This window comes from Cololabis saira, chromosome 14, assembly GCF_033807715.1.
Source record: "Cololabis saira isolate AMF1-May2022 chromosome 14, fColSai1.1, whole genome shotgun sequence".
Lineage (NCBI taxonomy): Eukaryota > Metazoa > Chordata > Actinopteri > Beloniformes > Belonidae > Cololabis > Cololabis saira.
In genome coordinates this window covers 31,973,670-31,999,163 of record NC_084600.1, presented here as the reverse complement: position 1 = coordinate 31,999,163, position 25,494 = coordinate 31,973,670, and the positions used below count along the sequence as shown (strand labels likewise).

The 25,494-nt window shown below is 42.6% G+C and overlaps 1 protein-coding gene across 2 annotated transcripts; it reads right to left on the bottom strand.

The window, feature by feature from the left end:
• Window positions 1-1,872: 1,872 nt before the first annotated feature.
• On the bottom strand, window positions 1,873-25,494 carry LOC133459975 (uncharacterized). 2 transcript variants are annotated; one of them, XM_061740421.1, is made up of 8 exons: window positions 25,364-25,494; window positions 23,523-23,795; window positions 17,108-17,136; window positions 14,309-14,404; window positions 14,145-14,165; window positions 4,227-4,649; window positions 3,311-3,547; window positions 1,873-2,499 (listed from the first exon to the last, which is right to left on the bottom strand). In XM_061740421.1, the coding sequence occupies exons 2-8, from the start codon at window positions 23,791-23,793 to the stop codon at window positions 2,233-2,235; spliced, it is 1,344 nt and encodes a 447-aa protein (XP_061596405.1). In that variant the 5' UTR covers window positions 23,794-23,795; window positions 25,364-25,494; the 3' UTR covers window positions 1,873-2,232. The 2 variants fall into 2 exon arrangements, with proteins under 2 accessions (XP_061596405.1, XP_061596407.1); XM_061740423.1 differs by lacking the exon at window positions 14,145-14,165.

The following is a 25,494-nucleotide window of genomic DNA, read 5'->3' as shown; positions in this document are numbered from 1 at the left end:
AACCAAGGTTCTGGAATGACCTGGTCTAAGTGCGGACCTGAACCTGGTTGAGATGCTGTGATGGACCTTCAGAGAGCTGTGTAGAAAGTGAACGTCCAAAAATTGTCAGTGATCTAAAGCAACGATGGAAAGAAGAACGGACCAGAATTCCTCCAGAACCACGAGACACTGATGAAGTCAGGACAGGAACATCTAGTTCAGGGGTAAGTTCCTGATCGTTGGGTGATGTGATCAGTGATGAATCTGAGTGAACCAGGTTCTCCGTTCTTCACCCGGCCTTGCACACCCATTTCAGGACTGATGGGTCTATTTGGGCTTCTTGCTTTGACCTTCAGCTTCTCTGTAAATAATTGATCAGCGCTCATTCAGTCAGAACTGCAGGAATGAAACCCAATCCAGGGACTGCAGAGGAGGAGGAGGAGGAGGTGGAGGCGGCAGCAGCATCCACAGGGCTGTTGGTTTTACACAATACACCTTCTGAGGATTAACAATCATTTCATCTGAAAACCAGATGATTTTATTGAAATTTTACTCGAGTTTGTGCATTACTGCCCTTTAACCACAAAAAAAGAGTTCTGGCATCCTGAAAAGAACTAAACTGATCATTTTGATAGAACACTCCTTTAAAGGATTCATTTTAATCTGCAGCTAATTTTCCACAACAAACCAAACACTACAGGCTCTACATTTCAGACGTTAGGGGAAAATACCACCTCAAAACCGTAGGTCTTAAATTTAGGCGAAGTAAAAGAAACATTTTTAAGCTGTCAGTGGCTGATTTATGTGAGTAAAGTTAAATGAAATCCCCACCTTCTGGCTCCCTGCTCGTCACTCTGCTCCAGGTCTGACTCATCTGAGACTTTAATTAAAACGTGAACAGAGCAAAGACGTCAGCCCCTCCTCTTCCTCTACCTCAAGCCCCTCCCCACTGATCCCTCCATCATCACCGTCGTTACCTGTCATTCATGCAGCACTGGGGCTTTTTGACAGAGTGAACACCAAACAAGTCAAAACACCGCCTCCATGCCGAGAACACACACCATGGCGTTGATTGTTGGCAAACAGAAACACAGTTGACGCTTGCAGGACCGGTAACAGAATCAGCAGGAGACAGGCGATAGTCTTCAGGTACAAGGTGTAAGATGGAAATGAGTCAAATATCAGTTACTCTGATGCTACTTGGGTAAAAGTCCAGAAGTATCTGATCTTCAGCTCTCAGATTCTCCTGACAGTTCTGCTATGATCCAGCACTGATGAAACTACTGTTGAAACTGTAAAAGTACAGGACACACACCCTGTCAGATCATCCGGCATCTGCATGCTAATCTATGATGCTAATTATTATTGGTAATTATTATTACTTTACATTTATTCTTATCAAATCTGTCCATCCTCATTTCAAGGGTAGCAAAATTGGGACTAAAAGAGGTAAAACCGGTACAAATGAAATTGAGACTAGCTGAGGTCAAACCGGGACTAACGGAGGTGAAACCAAGACTAATAGAGGTTAAACTGGTCCTAGCTGATGGTTTTGGTCCCTAATAAACGTTTACTCTTCTTACCGTCTAATTACAGATCTAGACTTGTTTTAACACCAAAATGTTAATTTGTCCATTTTTAAATCATCACAGTCATTCAAGATTTTTCTTCTGTCCACATTTCATCTTGGAAGATGATGGTCAAATCTTTGAAAACGTTCATGGTCACCCAGCCGGTGTTACTAGGTTTTTTTTCTTTCATCCAAGCAGTGATCTTCAAATTAAATCCTTATTAGATCAAAATTGTCAAGGTTTTGCCCTTTAAGGTCTTTCATCACCTAGTTCCTTGAATTGCTGCAAACATTGGCATTTGATAGATAAACAGTTAAAGAAATTTTGTCATCGCAAAATAACTTTTTATTTCAAGGTTAGTATTTCAAAACAACATTTTCTCCAGTCACAAAAAATTAGATTATTTGTTGATTTTACTGCATCTTTGGCATGTAAAAGGAAAAGCAAAAAAGACTTATCACACAAACAATCAGTGTTGGAAAAGCTATCAAACCACTGTTTGTCTAAGCACATCCCAAGATTTCATTTATCATAAAAACCCCTCCCCCGCAGCAGAGAAACACTGAAGGCCCAACAACACCCACAAAGCTATCACACTGCCCCCAAGTGGCAGCAGCACACTACAACACAGAGAAATTAGTATGAAGAGTCCTGCAAAGCAGGAACGATCTGACATAGGTCACTACTGCTGGGTCTTCTGAACAGCTTTGAGCTGGAGGATCTTATTTCCTTTTATTTGTGCTTCGGCTGAAAACGGTAATTGGTCTAGGAGCCTCGCTTCAAAGTTGGCCCCCATTGGGATCCCCAACTCTTTGACCAGGAGAGAAGAAGCTGCAACGAACGTGGCCATCTGGTCGTTGATCTGTGCTTCCAGCTCAGTCTCCAGCGTTGTAGCTTTAGTGAGGCCAATAATCATCATGGTGATGTTCTGGGGGGCAGCACTCGCCAGCTGTACAAAAACAGAGAGATTCTATCAAGATGGAGCTTCTGAGCTTGTCTCAACGCCGGTACACGTGGCAACACAATCAGGTGCTGAAAAGCTGCCGCTACTGAAAACAGACGTAGAAATCTGGAGATGTTAAGAAAAAGAAAATAATGATCAAGTTTGTGTGTGAAGGGGAGAAATTCAAAGGTGACAGGTCAGGTAGGTGAGAGTTTAGATGTTTAGAGGCTACCAGTGATGGGAAAGGAAGATAGATTCAGGTGGAAAGCTGGCTGTTCCTCTTGAAATGGTTTGTACTAGTTTAAGGCCTGATGGTGTAATCTTATGGTCAGTTAGTCAGCAGATCGCTAGTCAGCACACTTGTCCACAAAGCACATGTGAACAAGTTTAACAAACTTGTGTCCTCTCCAGGAGCCTGGTCCAGATATAGGACTTCCCCCTCCCCGACCCTGTGTCCCTCCTCCAGCACCCCATACACCCCAGCAAGGAGGCTGATGTCTGTGCAGGGGTGCTGGAGACTCCTGAGCAGAAAATAACCTGTCAATAATTGAACATGATCTGTTGAGATCAGTTTTCAATCAGTCAAGATGTATCTGCTCTATCTGGAGCACTTGACAGTACAGCCATGTAAAAGAAAGATCTCCTTCATGTTTGTCGTGTCCCAAGGGGTAAAATGTTTTACAAAAGTACTATTAGGTGCACCCATGCACATGCACCCAAAATGCACCCAGTACAAGAAGTAAACAGATCGTGACAGTTCCTAAATGATTTGTGTAATTCAAAAAGACAGCAACAGCAGAGAGAGAACAACATCTACCTTGACAATTTTGGTGAGGTCAGTTGAGTTCAGAGACACTGGAATATCTCTGAATCGATTGGTCTTGACGTTGGTCACCGTGGCACGATCTCCAAGTGATATTCCACAGAGGTGTTTGGTGTGTTCGCCCCACATGCATATCCTGATGGTACCTGTATCATCCTGTAGCTCAAACTCTTGCTTGTCTTTCTTCATCCTTTTGTCCTTTTTTAGCGGAACACGTTTGGAGGAATCAATCTGACCAAACAAAGATCTCAAGATCAACATTAATGCGTTGGTTTTCAGTGAAATACATAAACCTCATGATATCATTGAATGTTTTAGATTCCATATCAATATGAGATGTGATTACACATGCGTGTCCTGTAAAAGCAGCTCTGACTGAGAGAAACACTGCTCAGATTGGCAGTTTCAACTATTTCAATTCTCATCATTTTCACTTGGCTGAAGCGTCAAGTGACCATATTTGAATATGAGAATGATGACTGGACAAAAGTATATAAAAATCGGAGGCACAATTTCTTATTGTTTACCAAATTTAGAAAGATGACCAACAAACCAATGTGTAAGGAAGGACTGTAGTCAATTACATAATTATTTAACGTTAGCTAACTTAAGACTGTATTTATGGGAGAAGCTGAAGATTTATGAATGGGAGCCACATAAGCCAGATTCTAGTTAGTGGAGAAATGGAGGTCAGGATCTTCTCTCAGGCTGTTGCCCATGTGACCCAAACAACAGAAAGATGATGGATGGATGGATGGATGGATGGATGGATGGATGGATGGATGGATGGATGGATGGATGGATGGATGGATGGATGGATGGATGGATGGATGGATGGATGGATGGATGGATGGATGGGCTGAGTACCCATCACATTTGATCGTGAGTTGCTTGGTGTTTGGAGACGTACCGTTTTCACAGTTCCTTCAACACTCACTGCAGTCTTGTCTTCGTATGTTTGGACTTCTGCGATGCAGCAAACAGGCTGATTAATGAGTTTGGCAGCTTCCAGCTCAAGATTCTTGGGGATATCAAACGGAGCCGTCTTTGAAATCCTGGTCTTTTCTGTAACTTTAATGACGTTCTCCTCCATGTCCACGATTACATCTCTGAAGTTGTAGAAGCAGCCCAGCTTTAAATCTTGAAAGCGCTCTTTTCCGTACACGATCACCTTGATGCAATCTGTCTCGTCAGCAATTCCCAGCTTGAAGAAAAACTTCTTTTCCTTTTTTTTTGTTAGGTAAGTGGCCGGGTCAGATTTCTGCACAATTTTCCCTATAATGAATTTTTGGTCGAGTTGACCGCTGGTTTTCAGCTCCTGGATGGTTTTTCTCTGTAAACAGATAAAAGGTGAGAAAAGAAACCCCATACAAACAAACAAGTAAAAATCCTAAAGACTAATTAAAGCTGCAAGCAGCGATGAACGGGCCCTCGCACTCACGGCCACCGCCCCCCATAAGCATATCAGAAACGACACCACCCACGACTTCCTATGTCAAACCATTCAAAAGTTATAGCAGAAAAAAGGGACAACCAATCAGAAGAAGGGGTGGGGCTAATTCAGGCCAATGAAGGTCAAGGACTCCATACAGAATCTGATGACACCACCCACGACTCTCTATGTCAAACCATTCCAAAGTTATAGCAGAAAATCGGGACAACCAATCAGAAGAAGGGGCGGGGCTAATTGGCACCAATTATGGTCAAGGACTCAATACCGAGTCCGATGACACCACCCACGACTCTCTATGTCAAACCATTCAAAAGTTATAGCAGAAAAAAGTATTCTAGGGGGCGCTGTTGAGCCATTAGGCCACGCCCATTCATGCAAACCATGAAATATCAAATTTATCCCCAGGCCTGGCTTGGTGCAAAATTTGGTGACTTTTGGAGAACTATCAAATATGGACCAATCAGATGAAGGGGGCGCACTTTTTGGCGTCGAGTGTTGCCACGTTAACGCTTTTGAATGAGAAAAGTAATGCGCGTCGTCGCAGGAAGGAGACGCACATGTTGATGTAAAAAAAAAAAACACACAAATTGCTGACAATAATCTTTGCACTGAGCTGGGATCGATCCCACGATCTCCCATACGAAAGACGGTGACATTACCGCTGAGCCACGAATCAGCTTGGCCATTTTCTGACTGACTGAGTTAGGAGATACCAACATAGCGATGTAATCTGAGTCACGAATTGTTTTTTCGTATTTTTTAAATATTTGTAAGATATAAATATTAGTAAAACCCCACTATTTGTTCTTTTGTGAATAGCATGTTCCAGTCTTTACTTCCTAGACACACACACTGCATGGAAGGGAGCGTTTGATTTATTGTTCACGTAACATTACTTTTATTTTTTCACAACCAAACCACGCACTTTATTTATGTCATTTGCACCGGGCAAGGACAAAAAATAAATGATTCGACCAAAATTCCAGAGATTTTTGTGGTTGGCTGACACATTACCAGCATATTTCAAATATGTCAAACCATTCAAAAGTTATAGTCAGAAAATATGGACAACCAATCAGAAGAAGGGGCGGGGCTAATTCAGGCCAACGAAGCTTAAGAACTCATTACAGAGTCCCATGACACCACCCACGACTTCCTATGTCAAACCATTAAAAAGTTATAGCAGAAAAAAGGGACAACCAATCAGAAGAAGGGGCGGGGCTAATTCAGGCCAATGAAGGTCAAGGACTCCATAAAGAATCTGATGACACCACCCACGACTTCCTATGTCAAACCATTCAAAAGTTATGGCAGAGAAAAGTTTTCTAGGGGGCGCTGTTGAGCCGTTAGGCCACGCCCATTAATGCAAACCATGAAATATCAAATGTATCGCCAAGTCTGGCTTGCATGCAAAATTTGGTGACTTTTGGGAAACTATCAAATATGGACCAATCAGATGAAGGGGGGGTGCGCTTTTTGGCGTCTAGCGTCGCCACAGTAACACTTTTGAAAGAGAAAAGTAATGCGCATAGTCGCAGGATGGAGACGCACATTTTGATGTATAACACATCTGGGTTCACGATACGGTTCGGGCCGTATTAATTTTCGAAGGAATGGCATATATTGCTCCAAAATTACGTGATTAATTAAGAATGTTCAAAATGGCCGACTTCCTGTTCGGTTTAGGCCATGGCGCCAAGAGACTTTTCTTTAAGTAGCGACATGGTAAAGATGTGTACCGATTTTCGTTCATGTACGTCAAACCGTATTCTGGGGCTTGAGGCGCAGAAGTTTTTTCTGTCTGAACCAATCAGATGATGGGTGGGCGCGCTTTTTGGCGTCTAGCGTCGCCACGGTAACGCTTTTGAAAGAGAAAAGTAATGCGTGGTGTCGGAGGATGGAGACGCACATTTTGATGTATAACACACATGGGGGCTCGTTACGGTTCGGGCCGTATTAACTGCCGAAGGAATGGCATAAATTTCGCCAAAATGACACGATTAATTCAAAATGGCCGGCATCCTGTTCGGTTTCGGGCATGACTCCAAGAGACTTTTCTTTAAGTTGTGCAATGATACAGGTGTGTACTGATTTTCGTGCATGTAGGTCAAACCGTATCGTGGGGCTTGAGGCACAAAGTTTTCCGGGGGGCGCTGTTGAGCCATTTTGCCACGCCCATTAATGCAAACCATAAAATATCAAATTTTTCGCCAGGCCTGGTTTGCGTGCAAAATTTGGTGACTTTTTGGGCACGTTTAGGGGGGCAAAAAGGCCCTCCTTTCGTCAGAAAAATAATAATAATAATAACTAGAAAATTTCTGGAAATTTTGATATGGGCATGCCCTACTGCCCATTCGTCCCCTCTTGCTGCTTTGGTTTGGGGCTGTAGTGGTTGTGTTCGGGGTGGTTCTATGTCAGTTTGAGGTGTTTTTACGCTTGTATTTCATTCATTCCTGTGCTCCCAATAGTTATTAATGGGGCGCGCTTTTTGGCATCTAGCGTTGCCACGGTAACGCTTTTGACTGAGAAAAGTAATGCCCATCGAGGCAAGATGGAGACGCATCTAACGATGTATGCCGTGCATGGGTGCACGTTCCGGTTCAGGCTACGTTAACGGATAGGTTTTTTTTTTCACCATGGTACAAAACCCCATCCGAATGAATGGGGCCATTTGGCCTGGATTTTGACATAAAATTTCCTTAATTCCCAGCTTCATGAAATTTGAGTATGTTGAATTCCACAGCGTGCCGAGTCAGGGGACATTTGTACGATGTCTCTACGATAACCTGTTGCCTAGCAACAAGCGTCCAAATTCAAACAGAAATAAAAAAAAAAAATGAAAGGTCAATATCGCGAAAACTGTAGTAATTAGCATAATGAGGTTGTAGGGGCCGTTACTGCCAATCGGGCCGAGTGTTTGAAAGTTTCAACCATGTCTCTACGATAAAGTTCGGCCGAGCAATAAGCGTCCGAATTTTCGCCTTTTTTTTTGCTTTTTGGCATCTAGCGTTGCCACGGTAACACTTTTTACTGAGAAAAGTAATGCCCATCGAGGAACCATGGAGACGCATCCAACGATGTATGCCATGTATGGGTGCATGTTCCGGTTCAGGCTATGTTAACGGATAGGTTTATTTTTCACCATGGTAAAAAACTCCATCCGAATGAATGGGGCCATGTGGCCTGGATTTTGACATAAAATTTCCTTAAATCCCAGCTTCATGAAATTTGAGTATGTTGAAGTCCACAGCATGCCGAGTCGGGAAACATTTGTACCATGTCTCTACGATAACCTGTTGCCTAGCAACAAGCGTCCAAAGTCAAATGGAAAAAAAAAAAAAAAAGAAAGGTCAATATCACAAAAACTGTAATACTTGGCATAATGAGCTTGTACGTACCTTTAGGGACAATCAGGCCGAGTGTTTGAAAGTTTGAACGATGTCTCTACGACAAAGTTCGGCCGAGCAATAAGCGTGGGAATTTTCGCCTTTTTTTTTGCTTTTTGGCAACTAGCGTTGCCCCGGTAACCCCTATTATGGAGAAAAGTAATGCCCATCGAGGCATGATGGAGACGCATCCAACGATGTATGCCATGCATGGGTGCACATCCCGGTTCGGGCCGCATTAACGGACGAAAAAAAGTGCGGAATAAGAATAATAATAACTAGAAAATTTCTGGAAATTTTGATATGGGCATGCCCTACCGCCCATTCGAGCCCTCTCGCTGCTCTGGTTTGGGGCTGCAGTGTTTGTGTTCGGGGCGGTTTTATGTCAGTTTGAGGTGTTTACGGTTGTATTTCATTCATTCCTGTGCTCCCAATAGCTATTAATGGGGCGCGCTTTTTGCCGTCTAGCGTTCCCACGGTAACGCTTTTGACTGAGAAAAGCAATGCCCATCGAGGCACGATGGAGACGCATCCAACGATGTATGCCATGCATGGGTGCACGTTCCGGTTCAGGCTACGTTAACGGATAGGTTTTTTTTCCACCATGGTTTAAAAAAACCCATCCGAATGAATGGGGCCATTTGGCATGGATTTTACATTAAACTTTCCTTAAATCACAGCTTCATGAAATTTGAATACGTTGAAGGTCACAGCGTGCCGAGTCAGGGAACATTTGTATGATGTCTCTACGATAATCTGTTGCCTAGCAACAAGCGTCCAAAGTCAAACGGAAATTAAAAAAAAAATGAAAGGTCAATATCACAAAAACTTAAAAAAATGGCATAATGAGGTTCTAGGCTCCGTTAGTGCCAATCGGGCCGAGTGTTTGAAAGTTTGAACTATGTCTCTACGATAAAGTCCGGCCGAGCAATAAGCGTCTGAATTTTCGCCTTTTTTTTGGCTTTTTGGCATCTAGCGTTGCCACGGTAGCACTTTTGACTGAAAAAAGTACTGCCCATCGAGGCACGATGGAGACGCATCCAACGATATATGCCATGCATGGGTGCACATTGCGGTCCGAGCAGTATTAACAGATTGTTTATTCACATGCTCTCCCATACAAATGCATAGGTTTTTGTTGCCATGGTAACAAGCCCCATAGGATAGAATGGGACAATTTGGCTTTAATATCTCAAAAGCTGTAAACGAGAGCGTAATGAGACCTCAGTATGTTGTAGTCCACATCAACCTGAGTCTTTTAACGTTGGAACAAAGTCTCTGCGATACCGCGTTGCCGCGCAACAAGCATCCGAAGTTCCGTTAGCATCAAAATGAACAATGTGGAATATCTCAAAAACCGTAATAGCAAGCATGACGAGACTAAAATATGTTGCAGTACAAAGCGTCCCGGGTTTGTCAATGTTGTAATGATGTCTGTACGATAAACCGTTGCCTAGCAACAAGCGTCCAAAATAAAATAGATTTTTTTTTTAAATTGAAAGTTAAATATCGCAAAAACCGTAATAAGTAGCATGATGAAGTTTTATGGTCCTTTAGTGACTATCGGGCCGAGTGTTTTAAAGTTTGAACGATGTCTCTATGATAAAGTTCGGCCGAGTAATAAGCGTGGGAATTTTCGCCTTTTTTTTTGCTTTTTGGCAACTAGCGTTGCCACGGTAACCCCTATTACGGAGAAAAGTAATGCCCATCAAATCACGATGGAGACGCATCCAACGATGTATGCCATGCATGGGTGCATGTTGCGGTTCGGGCCGTATTAACGGACGAAAAAAAGTGCGGAATAAGAATAATAATAATAAAAATAATAAAAATAAGAAAAGGGAAACCTTTTCTGGGTACTAATTTACGCCTTCATTTTCATGTTTTTCCTCATTTTTTCAGCCGTGTTTTACTTTTTGGGGATTTTTTTTTCCCACATCAGTGCGGGGTCATGCTGTACACCCGCTGGACTTTTGCGACTTTAGCATGTTAGCGAAACGCTAGCAGCATTGCCCTTTGGCCCATTCTGGACGATTGCAATATGGTCATGCCACTACTTGGCATGCCCATAAAAAGAAAAGGGAAACCTTTTCTAGATACTAATATATCGCCTTCATTTTCATGTTTTTCCTCGTTTTTCCGGCCGTGTTTTAGTTTTTGGGGATTTTTTTTTTCCACATCAGAGCGGGGTCATGCTGTACACCCGCTGGTGCGCAGTGGGACTTTTGCGACTTTAGCTTGTTAGCAAAATGCTAGCAACATTGCCCTTTGGGCCATTCTGGACGATTGCAATATGGTCATGCCATTACTTGGCATGCCCATAACTAGAAAATTTCAGGAAATTTTGATATGGGCATGCCCTACCGCCCATTCGACCCCTCTGGCTGCTTTGGTTTGGGGCTGTAGTGGTTGTGTTCGGGGTGGTTCTATGTAAGTTTGAGGTGTTTACGGTTGTATTGCATTCATTACTGTGCTCCCCATAGTTATTAATGGGGCGCGCTTTTTGGCGTCTAGCGTCGCCACGGTAACGCCTTTGAATGAGAAAAGTAATGCCCATCGTCGCAGGATGGAGACGCATGTAACGATGTATGCCATGCATGGGTGCATGTTCCGGTTCAGGCTACGTTAACGGATAGGTTTTTTTTTTCACCGTGGTACAAAACCCCATCCGAATGAATGGGGCCATTTGGCCTGGATTTTGACATAAAATTTCCTTAAATCCCAGCTTCATGAGATTTGAGTATGTTGAAGTCCACAGTGTGCCGAGTCAGGGGACATTTGTACGATGTCTCTACGATAACCTGTTGCCTAGCAACAAGCGTCCAAAGTCAAATGGAAATAAAAAAGAAAAATGAAAGGTCAATATCGCAAAAATTTTAATAATTGGCATAATGAGCTTGTAGGGTCCGTTAGTGCCAATCGGGCCGAGTGTTTGAAAGTTTGAACGATGTCTCTACGATAAAGTTCGACCGAGCAATAAGCGTCTGAATTTTCGCCTTTTTTTTTGCTTTTTGGCGTCTAGCGTTGCCACGGTAACACTTTTGACTGAGAAAAGTAATGCTCATCGAGGCACGATGGAGACGCATCCAACGATGTATGCCATGCATGGGTGCACGTTCCGGTTCGGGCAGCATTAACAGATTGTTTATTCACATGGTCCCCCATACAAATGCATTGGTTTTTGTTGCCATAGTAACAAGCCCCATAGGATAGAATGGGACAATTTGGCTTCAATATCTCAAAAGCTGTAAACAACAGCGTAATGAAACCTCAGTATGTTGTAGTCCACATCAAGCTGAGTATTTTAACGTTGAATCAAAGTCTCTATGATATCGCGTTGCCGCGCAACAAGCGTCCAAAATTCCGTTAGCGTCAAAATGAGCAACGTGGAATATCTCAAAAACCGTAATAGCTAGCTTGACGAGACTAAAATATGTTGCAGTACAAAGCGTCCCGGGTTTGTCAATGTTGTAATGATGTCTGTACGATAAACCGTTGCCTAGCAACAAACGTCCAAAATAAAAGAGATTTTTTTTTTAAATTGAAAGTTAAATATCGCAAAAACCGTAATAACTAGAATGATGTAGTTGTATGGTCCTTTAAAGACTATCGGGCCGAGTGTTTCAAAGTTTGAACGATGTCTCTACGATAAAGTTCGGCCGAGCAATAAGCGCGGGAATTTTCGCCTTTTTTTTTGCTTTTTGGCAACTAGCGTTGCCACGGTAACCCCTATTACTGAGAAAAGTAATACCCATCGAATCACGATGGAGACGCATCCAACGATGTATGCCATGCATGGGTGCACGTTGCGGTTCGGGCCGTATTAACGGACGAAAAAAAGTGCGGAATAATAAGAATAATAAAAATAACTAGAAAATTTCTGGAAATTTTGATATGGGCATGCCCTACCGCCCATTCGAGCCCTCTCGCTGCTCTGGTTTGGGGCTGCAGTGTTTGTGTTCGGGGCGGTTTTATGTCAGTTTGAGGTGTTTACGGTTGTATTTCATTCATTCCTGTGCTCCCAATAGCTATTAATGGGGCGCGCTTTTTGCCGTCTAGCGTTCCCACGGTAACGCTTTTGACTGAGAAAAGCAATGCCCATCGAGGCACGATGGAGACGCATCCAACGATGTATGCCATGCATGGGTGCACGTTCCGGTTCAGGCTACGTTAACGGATAGGTTTTTTTTCCACCATGGTTTAAAAAAACCCATCCGAATGAATGGGGCCATTTGGCATGGATTTTACATTAAACTTTCCTTAAATCACAGCTTCATGAAATTTGAATACGTTGAAGGTCACAGCGTGCCGAGTCAGGGAACATTTGTATGATGTCTCTACGATAATCTGTTGCCTAGCAACAAGCGTCCAAAGTCAAACGGAAATTAAAAAAAAAATGAAAGGTCAATATCACAAAAACTTAAAAAAATGGCATAATGAGGTTCTAGGCTCCGTTAGTGCCAATCGGGCCGAGTGTTTGAAAGTTTGAACTATGTCTCTACGATAAAGTCCGGCCGAGCAATAAGCGTCTGAATTTTCGCCTTTTTTTTGGCTTTTTGGCATCTAGCGTTGCCACGGTAGCACTTTTGACTGAAAAAAGTACTGCCCATCGAGGCACGATGGAGACGCATCCAACGATATATGCCATGCATGGGTGCACATTGCGGTCCGAGCAGTATTAACAGATTGTTTATTCACATGCTCTCCCATACAAATGCATAGGTTTTTGTTGCCATGGTAACAAGCCCCATAGGATAGAATGGGACAATTTGGCTTTAATATCTCAAAAGCTGTAAACGAGAGCGTAATGAGACCTCAGTATGTTGTAGTCCACATCAACCTGAGTCTTTTAACGTTGGAACAAAGTCTCTGCGATACCGCGTTGCCGCGCAACAAGCATCCGAAGTTCCGTTAGCATCAAAATGAACAATGTGGAATATCTCAAAAACCGTAATAGCAAGCATGACGAGACTAAAATATGTTGCAGTACAAAGCGTCCCGGGTTTGTCAATGTTGTAATGATGTCTGTACGATAAACCGTTGCCTAGCAACAAGCGTCCAAAATAAAATAGATTTTTTTTTTAAATTGAAAGTTAAATATCGCAAAAACCGTAATAAGTAGCATGATGAAGTTTTATGGTCCTTTAGTGACTATCGGGCCGAGTGTTTTAAAGTTTGAACGATGTCTCTATGATAAAGTTCGGCCGAGTAATAAGCGTGGGAATTTTCGCCTTTTTTTTTGCTTTTTGGCAACTAGCGTTGCCACGGTAACCCCTATTACGGAGAAAAGTAATGCCCATCAAATCACGATGGAGACGCATCCAACGATGTATGCCATGCATGGGTGCATGTTGCGGTTCGGGCCGTATTAACGGACGAAAAAAAGTGCGGAATAAGAATAATAATAATAAAAATAATAAAAATAAGAAAAGGGAAACCTTTTCTGGGTACTAATTTACGCCTTCATTTTCATGTTTTTCCTCATTTTTTCAGCCGTGTTTTACTTTTTGGGGATTTTTTTTTCCCACATCAGTGCGGGGTCATGCTGTACACCCGCTGGACTTTTGCGACTTTAGCATGTTAGCGAAACGCTAGCAGCATTGCCCTTTGGCCCATTCTGGACGATTGCAATATGGTCATGCCACTACTTGGCATGCCCATAAAAAGAAAAGGGAAACCTTTTCTAGATACTAATATATCGCCTTCATTTTCATGTTTTTCCTCGTTTTTCCGGCCGTGTTTTAGTTTTTGGGGATTTTTTTTTTCCACATCAGAGCGGGGTCATGCTGTACACCCGCTGGTGCGCAGTGGGACTTTTGCGACTTTAGCTTGTTAGCAAAATGCTAGCAACATTGCCCTTTGGGCCATTCTGGACGATTGCAATATGGTCATGCCATTACTTGGCATGCCCATAATAACGCGAAGAATTCCTACAGATACAATAGGGCCTTCGCACTGAAGGTGCTCGGGCCCTAATGATTTCACTCACCATGGCTGGAATTTCTCTACCCTGAAAAAATAAGAAGTTTTTCAACATTATTTACTTTACTTTAAATAATTAAGAAAGATTCATGATTTTTTCTGGCTACCCACCCAAATTGTACACAAATTACAAGCAAACACGACACCATAAACAAATTAAATTGCGCCTACCGGTACTTTGACAGTTTCAGTCGGCTGAGATGAATTCAGGGTTGGATCTTCATCCTTTCTCGTGTGTTCAAGTTCTGGTGCTCCAGCAGGATCAGCCTGCATCAATACATTTAGCTGTTTTACAGACAATCTTTCACATAAAGACAAAAGAGGAATTTAAAATACTTAAATAGGTCCACTTCTGGTTTACTGGGAGGCCTGCGAAGGATTTTGTTTATATGTAAAAGTATAATGTAAAGTGGCGGTTCAAACCCTTTAAATTTATTTTAAGAAGAGAATAGAATAGATTTGTGAATCTTAATTTGAAATTTAATAATTGAATCTAACTCTTATAAATACCTGGTTGTTCACCTCAACACCAAACTGTACTGCGGCTACAAATGAAAATGAGTCATTTTCGTTCACCACAAACACTGAATTTTGAGGCTAACCTTATAGCTTTTGTTATGTAAATAATATAGACGCAACAAAAAAACGACTGTCCTAATACAGTTAATGCCCTCCAGAGACCCCTGGTGGTCACGTGAAAGTCTGAACCAAGGAGGGTGACAACTGCCTGTATGATCCACATCAGTCTGGCTTTATGCAGGGCCACTCAACTGAAACTGTCCTTCTGTCAGTTACTGAGTCACTACGGGCTGCCAGATCTGCTGGTCTATCATCAGTCCTCATACTGCTTGACCTGTCCGCTGCCTTTGACATGGTCAACCACCACATCTTCCTCTCCACACTCTCAAAGCTTGGCATTTCAGGATCTGTCCTCCTGTGGTTCATGTCTTACCTCGCAGGAAGATTCTTCAGAGTATCATGGAAAGGACGAGTGTCCAGATCGCATGAGTTGGCAACAGGGGTGCCACAGGGATAGGTGCTTGGCCCTCTTCTCTTCTCACTACACACCACTTCACTACTGAAATCATCAGCTCTAATGGCTTCTCCTACCACTGCTATGCCGACGACACCCAGCTCTTCCTTTCCTTCCCACCTGGCGACACTGCCGTCTCAATGCGAATATCGGCCTGTCTTTCTGATATCTCTGCATGAATGAAGGACCGTCACCTTCAGCTAAATCTGTCCAAGACTGAGCTTATTGTCTGTCCAGCCAGTCATTCCTTACCTCCTCAGATAAGCGTGCAGTTGGATTCCACCACACTTGTGCCAACATTTTCTGCTAGGAATCTTGGTGTCATGTTAGACAGCCCACTGACCTTTAAGGGCCCGTGTTCCCTCAGTTTCCCGGTCTTGCCAATTCGCTCTTTACAACATCAGGAAAATCAGACTCTACCTAACAGAACATACAACACAGCTCTTGGTTCAGGTTCTGGTCATGTCATGCATTGACCACTGTTTTCCTTGTTAGTCGGCCTCCCTGCATGCTCAGTTAAACTTCTGCAGATGATCCAGAATGCAGCAGCACGTCTGGTCTTCAACCAACCCAAGAGAGCTCATGTCACTCTGCTGCTAATCTCTCTGCACTGGCTTCCAGTTGCAGCGCACATCAAGTTCAAAGGTCTGCTTTTGGCTACCAAACAATTACCCATAAGGTTCCTGTCTATCTTCACTCCTTCATCCAAAGCTACTGTACACTCCTTCTTGACAGCTCTGCTCAGCCAGTGAAAGATACCTGGTGCTTCTACCACAACGTAGCGTGAAATCAGTAGCGAGACTCTTCCCCTCCATTGTTCCCCGATGGTGTAATGACCTACCAAACTCGGTCGCATCTGCAGGGTCTGTACTTATTTTTAAGAGCAAGCTAAAGACTCAGCTTTTTAATCAACAGATGAAATGACAAATTCATCAAATGTGCTCCACGTGATGTAGCTAAGTGATGACAGCTGTCATAAGAAAAACCTAATAAATTATGCATTAATTTGTCATTTTATCTGATGAGTTACATAAAACATCCCCTGTATAGTTTTCATGGATGTAAAATCAAATTATGGACACCAAACCTGTTTATTTCTACTGTAAAGTTTTAACATGGAGGTCACTGACTCGTTGGATGTCGCTCTACTGCTACTACTACTACTACTACTACTACTACTACTACTACTGTCATTTAGCAGGTGCTTTTATCCAAAGCGACTTATATCTGAGAGAACAACACAAGCAACAAATCACATAGGGTCCGGCATGGATAAGTGCTGGTCAGACTGCTGTGAGTCCAGTTGGTGCTGCCATGCCATGCCATGCCAGTGCTAGACTTTAAAAAAATGTTTTATATATATTATTTATTATTATTATTAAGTGTTCCCTTCCCACCCAACACAACAGTACCTTTATACAAAAAAGATATGTCTTAGAATACACTATCATACGATCATCTTTTCATAAGTGCATGCAGCTTACTCAGTGCTAAGTCATGCAAAGAGCTAGGCAAATCTTTTAACTAATTTAAATAATTGAGCAGAAAAGTTAAGTAGATGCAGAAAGGCTCCTTAAGAGATAATATGACTTGTGGTGCTGTTGTATGGAATTGCCATAACTGGCTCTTAGTTGACCTTGAACGATCCAGGGGGCAAAAAAAGAGGTGGTCAACCGTTGAAGTCACCTTCTGCCAGGTCCAACCGCATACAGCCAGTTTGAAACTGAGCCCCTGGACCCAAACCGAGTTAGTGGCTGGTTTTGGCTGCCTGTTCCAGCCGAGCCACCACCCCAGCCGGACCATTCAAGGCCAAATGCATTGTTGGCTTTTCCACTTGAGTCACCTTGCTGTTCTGAGACTTGGAGGAATGGTTGTAGTAGTTAGTTAGTTAGTATCATTAGCATCATTAATGAGCTGAGGCAAGACTCTTACTGTACCTCCAGAGCTGGACCGGCCTCCTGTTTACCTTTAAAAGACAGAACAAACAGATTTGAATAGATGTACAGTTGTCTTCAGGCAAAAATTTCAAGCAGTAGCATCACAGAGATGTTTATAATTTCCACAATACTGCCTCCTTGAACATGATTGAGGTCCTGGAAAAATCTAATCTGCATCAATTGAGTCAGGACGCTGATGGGGAGTTGATGCTGAGATCACGCTAGAAGAAGACGGTTGATGGGTTTCGGACAGCATTTTGTTTTAAGAAAGCTTACTGCTGATGCTATTCATTTTACAATCCGTCCATTGACCTTCACTGGAACCAGGTCACAGCGACAGCAGCACAAGCAGAGGGGTCCAGACCTTCAGCCCCCTGTCCAACTCCTCCAGCTCCTCTCGGAGCACTGATGACCTTGTGGCCACAGTCACTTCAACAATGGAGGCAAAGATCAAGGTCCACTCAGATTCAACAAGATTCAACAAGTCGCCCACTTCCCTTGAGATATGGTTAAAGCTCTGCTGTAGGTTGGAGTTCAAGACCTTTGACAGGTTCTCCCCCCCGCCATCCGATCCCTTCACAGCTCAACTTCTCTCCTCACGCAGTGTTTAGAACATAAGCCCACATATTTGGTGATACCTAAAAATGTATCATCAATCACGACCCAGGATGTCGTGGTACCATGTGGACTTCTAACATACAATAAATGAGACAACATAGATCTCTATCATTGTCGCTTTTTAAACAAAAGAAGAATGAAATTGAGGGTGCAGACAATTCACCATGAGGTGTAAATGGAAATAAAGACAGGATTTGAAAAATTAATACAGTGGGCACGGAAAATATTCAGCTTTATATATATTATATATTAAATATAACCCCTTTAAAAATGTCCCGTCTTTGTTTCATTGCAGTCATTTGCTAAAATCAAAAAAGTTCATTTTATTTCTCATTAATGTACACTCAGCACCCCATTTAGACAGAAAAAAACAGAAATGTTTTTTTCTAAATTTGAAAATGTATTAAAAAAGAAAAACTGAAATATCACATGGTCATAAGTATTCAGACCCTTTGCTCAGTATTGAGTAGAAGCACCCTTTTGAACGAGGCCAGCAATGAATCTTCTTGCGAATGATGCAACAAGTTTTTCACACCTGGATGTGGGGATCCTCTCAAATTCTGTCAGGTTGGATGGTGAATTTCTCATAGTCTGGGAGTCATTCATGGGTTTTTTGGCAAACTCTATGTGGGCTTTCATTTGTCTGCGCCGAGGAAAGGCTTTCGTCGGCCACTCTGCCATAAAGCCCTGATTGATGGAGGGCTGCAGTGATAGTTTACTTTGTGGAACCTTCTCCCATCTCCTTACTGCATCTCTCAGCCACAGTGATCTTTGGGTTTCTTCTTTACCTCTCTCACCAAGTCTCTTCTCCCACAATTGTTCAGTCTGGACAGCCAGGTCTAGGAAGAGTTCTAGTCATCCCAAAATTCTTCCATTTAAAGGGAAAGTTCGTTTTTTACAACCTGGACCTTATTTCTGGCATTTTTTATGGTTGTATACTCACCCAGAGGTGTTTGGTGTCATTTGGAGTCCTTCGGAAGATATTAGGAGTTTTTTGCGAGCCGCTTCTCCATATAACGGTAGCGCATGAGGGCACGGCCGGACACAGACGATGCAGCGTCTAAATAACACATGATTGCCACGAAACTCTTCATTTCTTTTATGAATCACTAGATCTGCTTCCAGGACCTGTTGTAACATTGTGGCGCTGTCTGTTTAATAAATAAATCTGTTTGTAAACAAGACCTCTGAACTCATGACGTCATCTCTGTGCGCGCATCCCAGACGCAGCTCCGTGTACAGCTGGAGTTCGCTACTGTTAGTTTACTGTTAGTTATTTGAAACATGTCTGAATATTTGTCAAATTCTGAGGTTGTGGACGACGACTTTGAATATGATGGACGTCCTTACCGTTTTGAGCCAGAGTATACGGCTGAAGAGCTCACTGAACGGAGGACAGAGTGCGCGCACTCGCGATGACGTCATGAGTTCAGAGGTCTTGTTTACAAACGGATTTATTTATTACACAGACAGCGCCACAATGTTACAACAGGTCCTGGAAGCAGATCTAGTGATTCATAAAAGAAATGAAGAGTTTCGCGGCAATCATGTGTTATTTAGACGCTGCATCGCTGCATCGTCTGTGTCCGGCCGTGCCCTCATTCGCTACCGTTATATGTAGAAGCGGCTCGCAAAAAACTCCTAATATCTTCCGAAGGACTCCAAATGACACCAAACACCTCTGGGTGAGTATACAACCATAAAAAATGCCAGAAATAAGGTCCAGGTTGTAAAAAAACGAACTTTCCCTTTAAAACAGTTTTAGTTTGGAGATGGCCTCCGTCTGTTCTGCTGTCCTCGTCTCGGGTGCTTCACTTCTACTGCCTTTGGCTGCAAAGCCAGTCAGCTTAATGTCCCTCTGGACTTCTGCAGTCCTGCTTTGAGACAAACACGTCCTTTATTTAGGATTTTGCAGCGCAGCCGGAGGGAGACACTTAATTCAGACAGACCTGTGAAAACCGTTAATCTAACGATGGCCACGGTTCAGACTGAAAAAGCCCTCCGGTCGTCTTCATGATGACTGGTTGCTGTTCTCACCTGTCCCCCCCGGTCCCACCTGTCTCACTCCTGATGAGAAGATAGATGCAGGTCCATTTTAAACTTTAATTTCTCGTGTCTTGGGCCCCCTTAAGCATAGTCAGATATTATAGTCTGGACAGCCGAACACGTAGCATTAATTACCTGTTGTCCATATGTGTGGACATTAAAGGAATTCACAGGTTATTAAGGACTTTAATAGTAATGACGATTGATATTTAGTTCATGTCTCTGTGGCTGCTGAATATTTCAGAAACATGTGAAAACGAAAAGAGAAATAAATGTCTCCCGCCTCGTTCAGACAGCACGCCGCTTACGTGGTTCACATCCGTTAGCGTGCTCGTGGAAGCAGACGTTGGTTACTGAAGCGGTTCACGTCTCGTACAGCGCCACCTTCAGCATTTTCTCTTTGGTCCAGGTTGTCGGAGCTGCTCAGTCGTTCCTGTTTGACTTCACCAAACACCTCTGGGTGAGTATACAACCATAAAAAATGCCAGAAATAAGGTTCAAGTTGTAAAAAAACGAACTTTCCCTTTAAGGAGTATGGAGCCACTGTGCTCTTAGGAACCTTGGGTGCTGCAAAAATTATTTTGTAACCTCGGCCAGATCTGTGCCTTGCCACAGTTTTGTCTTTTGGGCAGTGTCAAATACGAGACAGGAGAACCAAATGCGTACACGAAACCCAGAAGGGGTTGCGTGAACCAGGGTGGTAAGAGAGGATGAAATTGAACCATGTGAAAAAGAGGGAACACTGGGACTGACGCAAGTTCAACCTCCTGGCTGTTCGTATGTATTCCAGGTTCTTGTGGTCCCTCCAGACCAGAAACGGAACAGTCGAGCCCTCAAGCCAGTGTCAGATTTCCTCCAGAGCAAGTTCCACAGCAAGCAGCTCCCGGTTCCCAATGTCATAATTCCGTTCCGCCGGGGACAGTCTGCGGCATGGATCTAGCTTGCCATCTGATGCTGCATGCTGGGAGAGTACTGCCCTGACCCCCACGTCTGATGCATCCACCTCCAACACAAACTGTTGCTCAGAGTGTGAAGGGGGATGCCACTGTGCTGTAACTTTGGACGAACCTCCTGTAAAAGTTGGTGAAGCCCAAGAATTGTTGCAACTTCTTGCGATTCTCTGGTACAGGCCAGGATGTGACTGCCATCACCTTTACAGGGTCCATCTGAATGCTCCCCTCTCAGGGTCAGGCATTTGGAGGATAGGACCAGAGGTGAAGTGTGCCTTCAGTGTCTCAGTGAATGCCTTGTCTGCTGCTGGATTCCACCTGAACAAAACCTTGGTGCTGGTGAGAGCAGTGAGGGGGGATGCCACTGTGATGTAACTTTGGACGAACCTCCTGTAAAAGTTGGTGAAGCCCAAGAATTGTTGCAACTTCTTGCGATTCTCTGGTACAGGCCAGGATGTGACTGCCATCACCTTTACAGGGTCCATAAATAAAAATAGAAAAGGAGAAGAGACGAAGGGAGGAGGAGAAGAGAGGAGAAGAAGGGTGAGAGGCACCGCCCAGTGGATCATGCCGGTGCCCCCCTGCAGCATAGGCCTATAGCAGCATATCTACCATGAATATATGTTTGAGACTAACTATTATAGTCTTGTTCTATAGCTGCAGCTATGACTACTGACTCTAACACACTACAGTTTAAACTAACTAGAGGTTTACTAAACACTTACTATAGGCTTTACTAAACAGAAAGGTTTTAAGTTTGGTTTTAAAGGTGGAGGTGGTGTCAGCCTCCTTTACCCAGATTGGAAGTTGGTTCCATAGTAATGGTGCCTGATAACAGAATGCCCTCCCTCCAAATCTACATTTGGATACTCTAGGAACTACGAGTAAACCAGCATTCCGAGAACGGAGAGCTCTGCCAGGAACATAAGGCACTATCAGGTCTTGCAAATATTTCGGAGATAAGCAGTTTTGGGCTTTATACGCAAGTAATAACATTTTAAATTGGATTCTGAATTTTACGGGTAGCCAATGGAGCGACGCTAACACTGGAGGGACGTGGTCTCTCCTGCTGATTCCTGGCAGCACTCGCGCTGCTGCATTTTGGATCAGCTGGAGCCTATTCAGCAAATTACTTGGACATCCTGCTAATAACACATTACAGTAATCTAGTCTAGAAGATACAAACGCATTAACTAGTTTTTCTGCATCACTCTGCGAGAGGATTTTCCTAATCTTTGCAATATTACGGAGATGGAAAAATACTATTTTACAAACCTGATTAATATATGGTTTAAACGACAAATCCTGATCAAAAACAACACCAAGGTTTCTCACAGTTTTTCTCACAGTTCCCTTCCTAAGATGCTCTGGAATGATAACCTCTGTTCTATTTTGACTTCCCAATGGCTGCATGTATAAACTGAACAAGATTGGCCCTAGCACTGAACCCTGCGGAACACCATAACAGACCCTTGACTGTTCTGAAGAAACCTCATGTACATGAACAAACTGGAACCTGTCAGATAGGTATGATTTAAACCAACATAGAGCTGTCCCTTTAATCCCAACAACATGCTCTAACCTGTGCAGTAAGATGCCATGATCTACAGTGTCAAAAGCAGCACTGAGGTCCAGTAGAACCAGTATGGACACTAATCCCTTATCTGAGGCCATAAGAAGGTCATTCGTGACTCGAACCAGTGCTGTCTCTGTGCTATGACATCCTGCTAATAACACATTACAGTAATCTAGTCTAGAAGATACAAACGCATGAACTAGTTTTTCTGCATCACTCTGCAAAAGGATTTTCCTAATCTTTGCGATATTACGGAGATGGAAAAATGCTATTTTACAAACATGATTAATATATGGTTTAAACAACAGATCCTGGTTGATAACAACCCCAAGGTTTCTCACAGTTGCACTGGAAGCCATCGCAACACCATCTAATCCCTTCCTAAGATGCTCTGGACCCAGAATGATAACCTCTGTTTTACTGTATCTGAATTTAGAAGCAAAACATTTCCGGACGTCCAGTCCTTGATGTCCCTAAGACATGCCTGAAGTTTAGCTAACGGTTCTGTTTCATCTGGCTTCATAGACAAATAGAGCTGCGTATCATCAGCATAGCAATGAAAGTGTAAGCCGTGATTCTGGATTATACTTCCTAATGCCTGCATGTATAAACTGAACAAGACTGGTCCTAGCACTGAACCCTGCGGAACACCATAGCAGACCCTCGACTGTTCTGAAGCAATCTCATGTACATGAACAAACTGGAGTCTGTCAGATAGATATGATTTAAACCAACGTAGAACAGGAGATCTGCAAGGAAGAATGGCAGAGGATCCCCAAATCCATGTGTGAAAAACTTGTTGCATCATTCCCAAGAAGATTAATGGCTGGACTCGCTCAAAAGGGTGCTTCTACTCAATACAAAATACATTTTCAAAACTCAAAATTCTACATTCCTTTTTTTTCTGTCAAGATGGCGTGCTGAGTGTACATTAATGGGAAATAAAATTAACTTTTTGGATTTTAGCAAATATGTCAGTACCTTCGTCTATGTTTATTTTCTCTCTGGCTCTAGAACCATGGACCTCTTCTAAATGTCCAGAAATACACACAATAACACATCTTGGTACTCAACAAAAGATATCAGCCTACGCTGACGATGTTAATATTCTTCCTTTTGGACTCCAAAGCCTATATATCTCCATCATTGCACGTAATCAATACATTTGGCTCATTTTGTCTCAAACTAAAACCTATGATTTGAAATTAAGATGATGTGATCTCACCCAATTTCTCAACAAAGGGACGCAGCAGATTCTGGACACCTTGGTCTTTCCTTGGTATCTCTTCCATTGCTTTGTTGACTTTCATGATGGATTCTTCTAATCCATACTTCTCTAGGATTGCTTGGGGCAACTCCCTTTTGAACTTTTCAGTTTTCTTTTGTGGAGTTGAAAAGTCAACAATTATCAGCATCTTCTTGTACTGGTCTTTAGTTAGCTTGTCAAAGATCTTGGTCATTGCGTCCCTCCACTCTTCCTCTGAAATTGATGACATCTCTGAAACATGGAGAACAGACAGCAGAATGACAAGAGTTCCTGCACAGACAGTAAATGACGTTTGACTCAGAAACAGGCCATATTTGACGTTGACTTGGAGAAAATGTGTCTGAAATCTTGATTTATTTATTTGGTTTACCTTTGTATAGACTAAAGCTTTTTTTCTTCTTACAGCATTACGTCATGTTAAAAGTAACTGATGCCCGTTAACACAGATTAAGCAAAAAAAAATTCAAACGGGTGGAACAAACATGTCTTGAAGCTGGTGGGAACACGCCCACTTTAGTTCAGTAACTACAAGTTAGCTGCTTTAGCTTGGCTGGCTTAACTTCCGCTAAACTATGATCCTTTATGGTCCAAACATCTTCCTTTCAGTTGTCAATATAGAAACAACATCCTAAACAGGTGCAGCCAAAGCTGAAACGAGGACTAGCAGAGGTCTGATGGAGCAATACCAGGAACTAACAAGCCTGGTTACAAGGCAAACAAGGCATGTGGTGTTTCTACACAGAGGGCAGTGGGATGCTAACTAGCACTACCGTTCACTCTGATTTTAAACATCTATCACTCCTCTTCTTCAATAATTTGAAACAAATACTGTCCAGCTGAAACAAGGACTGGGGGAAATCCGATCAGACACCATGGCTGAGCGATGCTCGGATAACTGACACGGCAGGAACAACGATAACTGCTTCAGACGGCTTCACTAAACCGGAGTAACTTTCTTTTGATGAGTAATTGATGGCTATTTGTGGCTCGGATTTGTTTTACTTATTTCAGTTTTAAGTTTTTTTATTTATTATTTCGGTTTTTTGTTTAATATTAATTCATTTATTTCAGGTTGAAGTTTTTTTATTATCTTATTTGACTTATACAATCAAACTAATGTATCTATAATTACAGTAAATTTGTTGTTATTGATAAAGGTTGTCAAGTTAAATGGCATGTTTTTATACGGTAATTTTGTACCTATGATACATTTGGGATGGGGAGAGGTGTGATTGTTTGGGGCGGGGGGCCTGCAAATAACATTTCTTTTACGGCCCCCAAATTGGACTGATTATCTCCCATGAATGGAATATTTTAAAGCTAGGATCAAGGACTATTTGACAACTGCGTGCACATGTTCTCTCACTGATACAGCTGGTAATTTTACTGTAATGATGTGGTTTGTCAAATATTTGTTTTGTTGTTGTTGTTCAAGTGTGTATTTTGTTAATAAATCATTGTTTTTTTTGGGAACTCCTGCCTCCTGCTCTCCTACATCTGGGTCTGACCAACAACCACCATTTCCTAACAATCCCCTTGCGAAAGAGATTCTGAATCTCAATGGGATTATTTCTGGTCAAATAAAGGTTAAATAAAAAAAAAAACAAAGAAAAACAGTTTTCTCGTTAACATGTTTGTAATTAAACAGCTTCAAAAATGAATACTTCAGCCCCTGATTATGCAACACTAGTTTGGAGGCTTTCTGAGGAACTCGTAGCTGTGGGATTCCTAACACACACCAACAGGACTTTTGCTGTTAATGACTTGTCTCGTTTAATTGAATCATCTTCAGTACTCACTGTCTGATGTTCAGGCTTCCTTGTAAATCCAGGAGTTTGCAACAGGGAAATAAGAAGACGTTGGATATTTGTGAGTATGATTCAGTTTCCTTTTCCTCGAATGTGTAACCTGAAACCATATTAATCCCGCC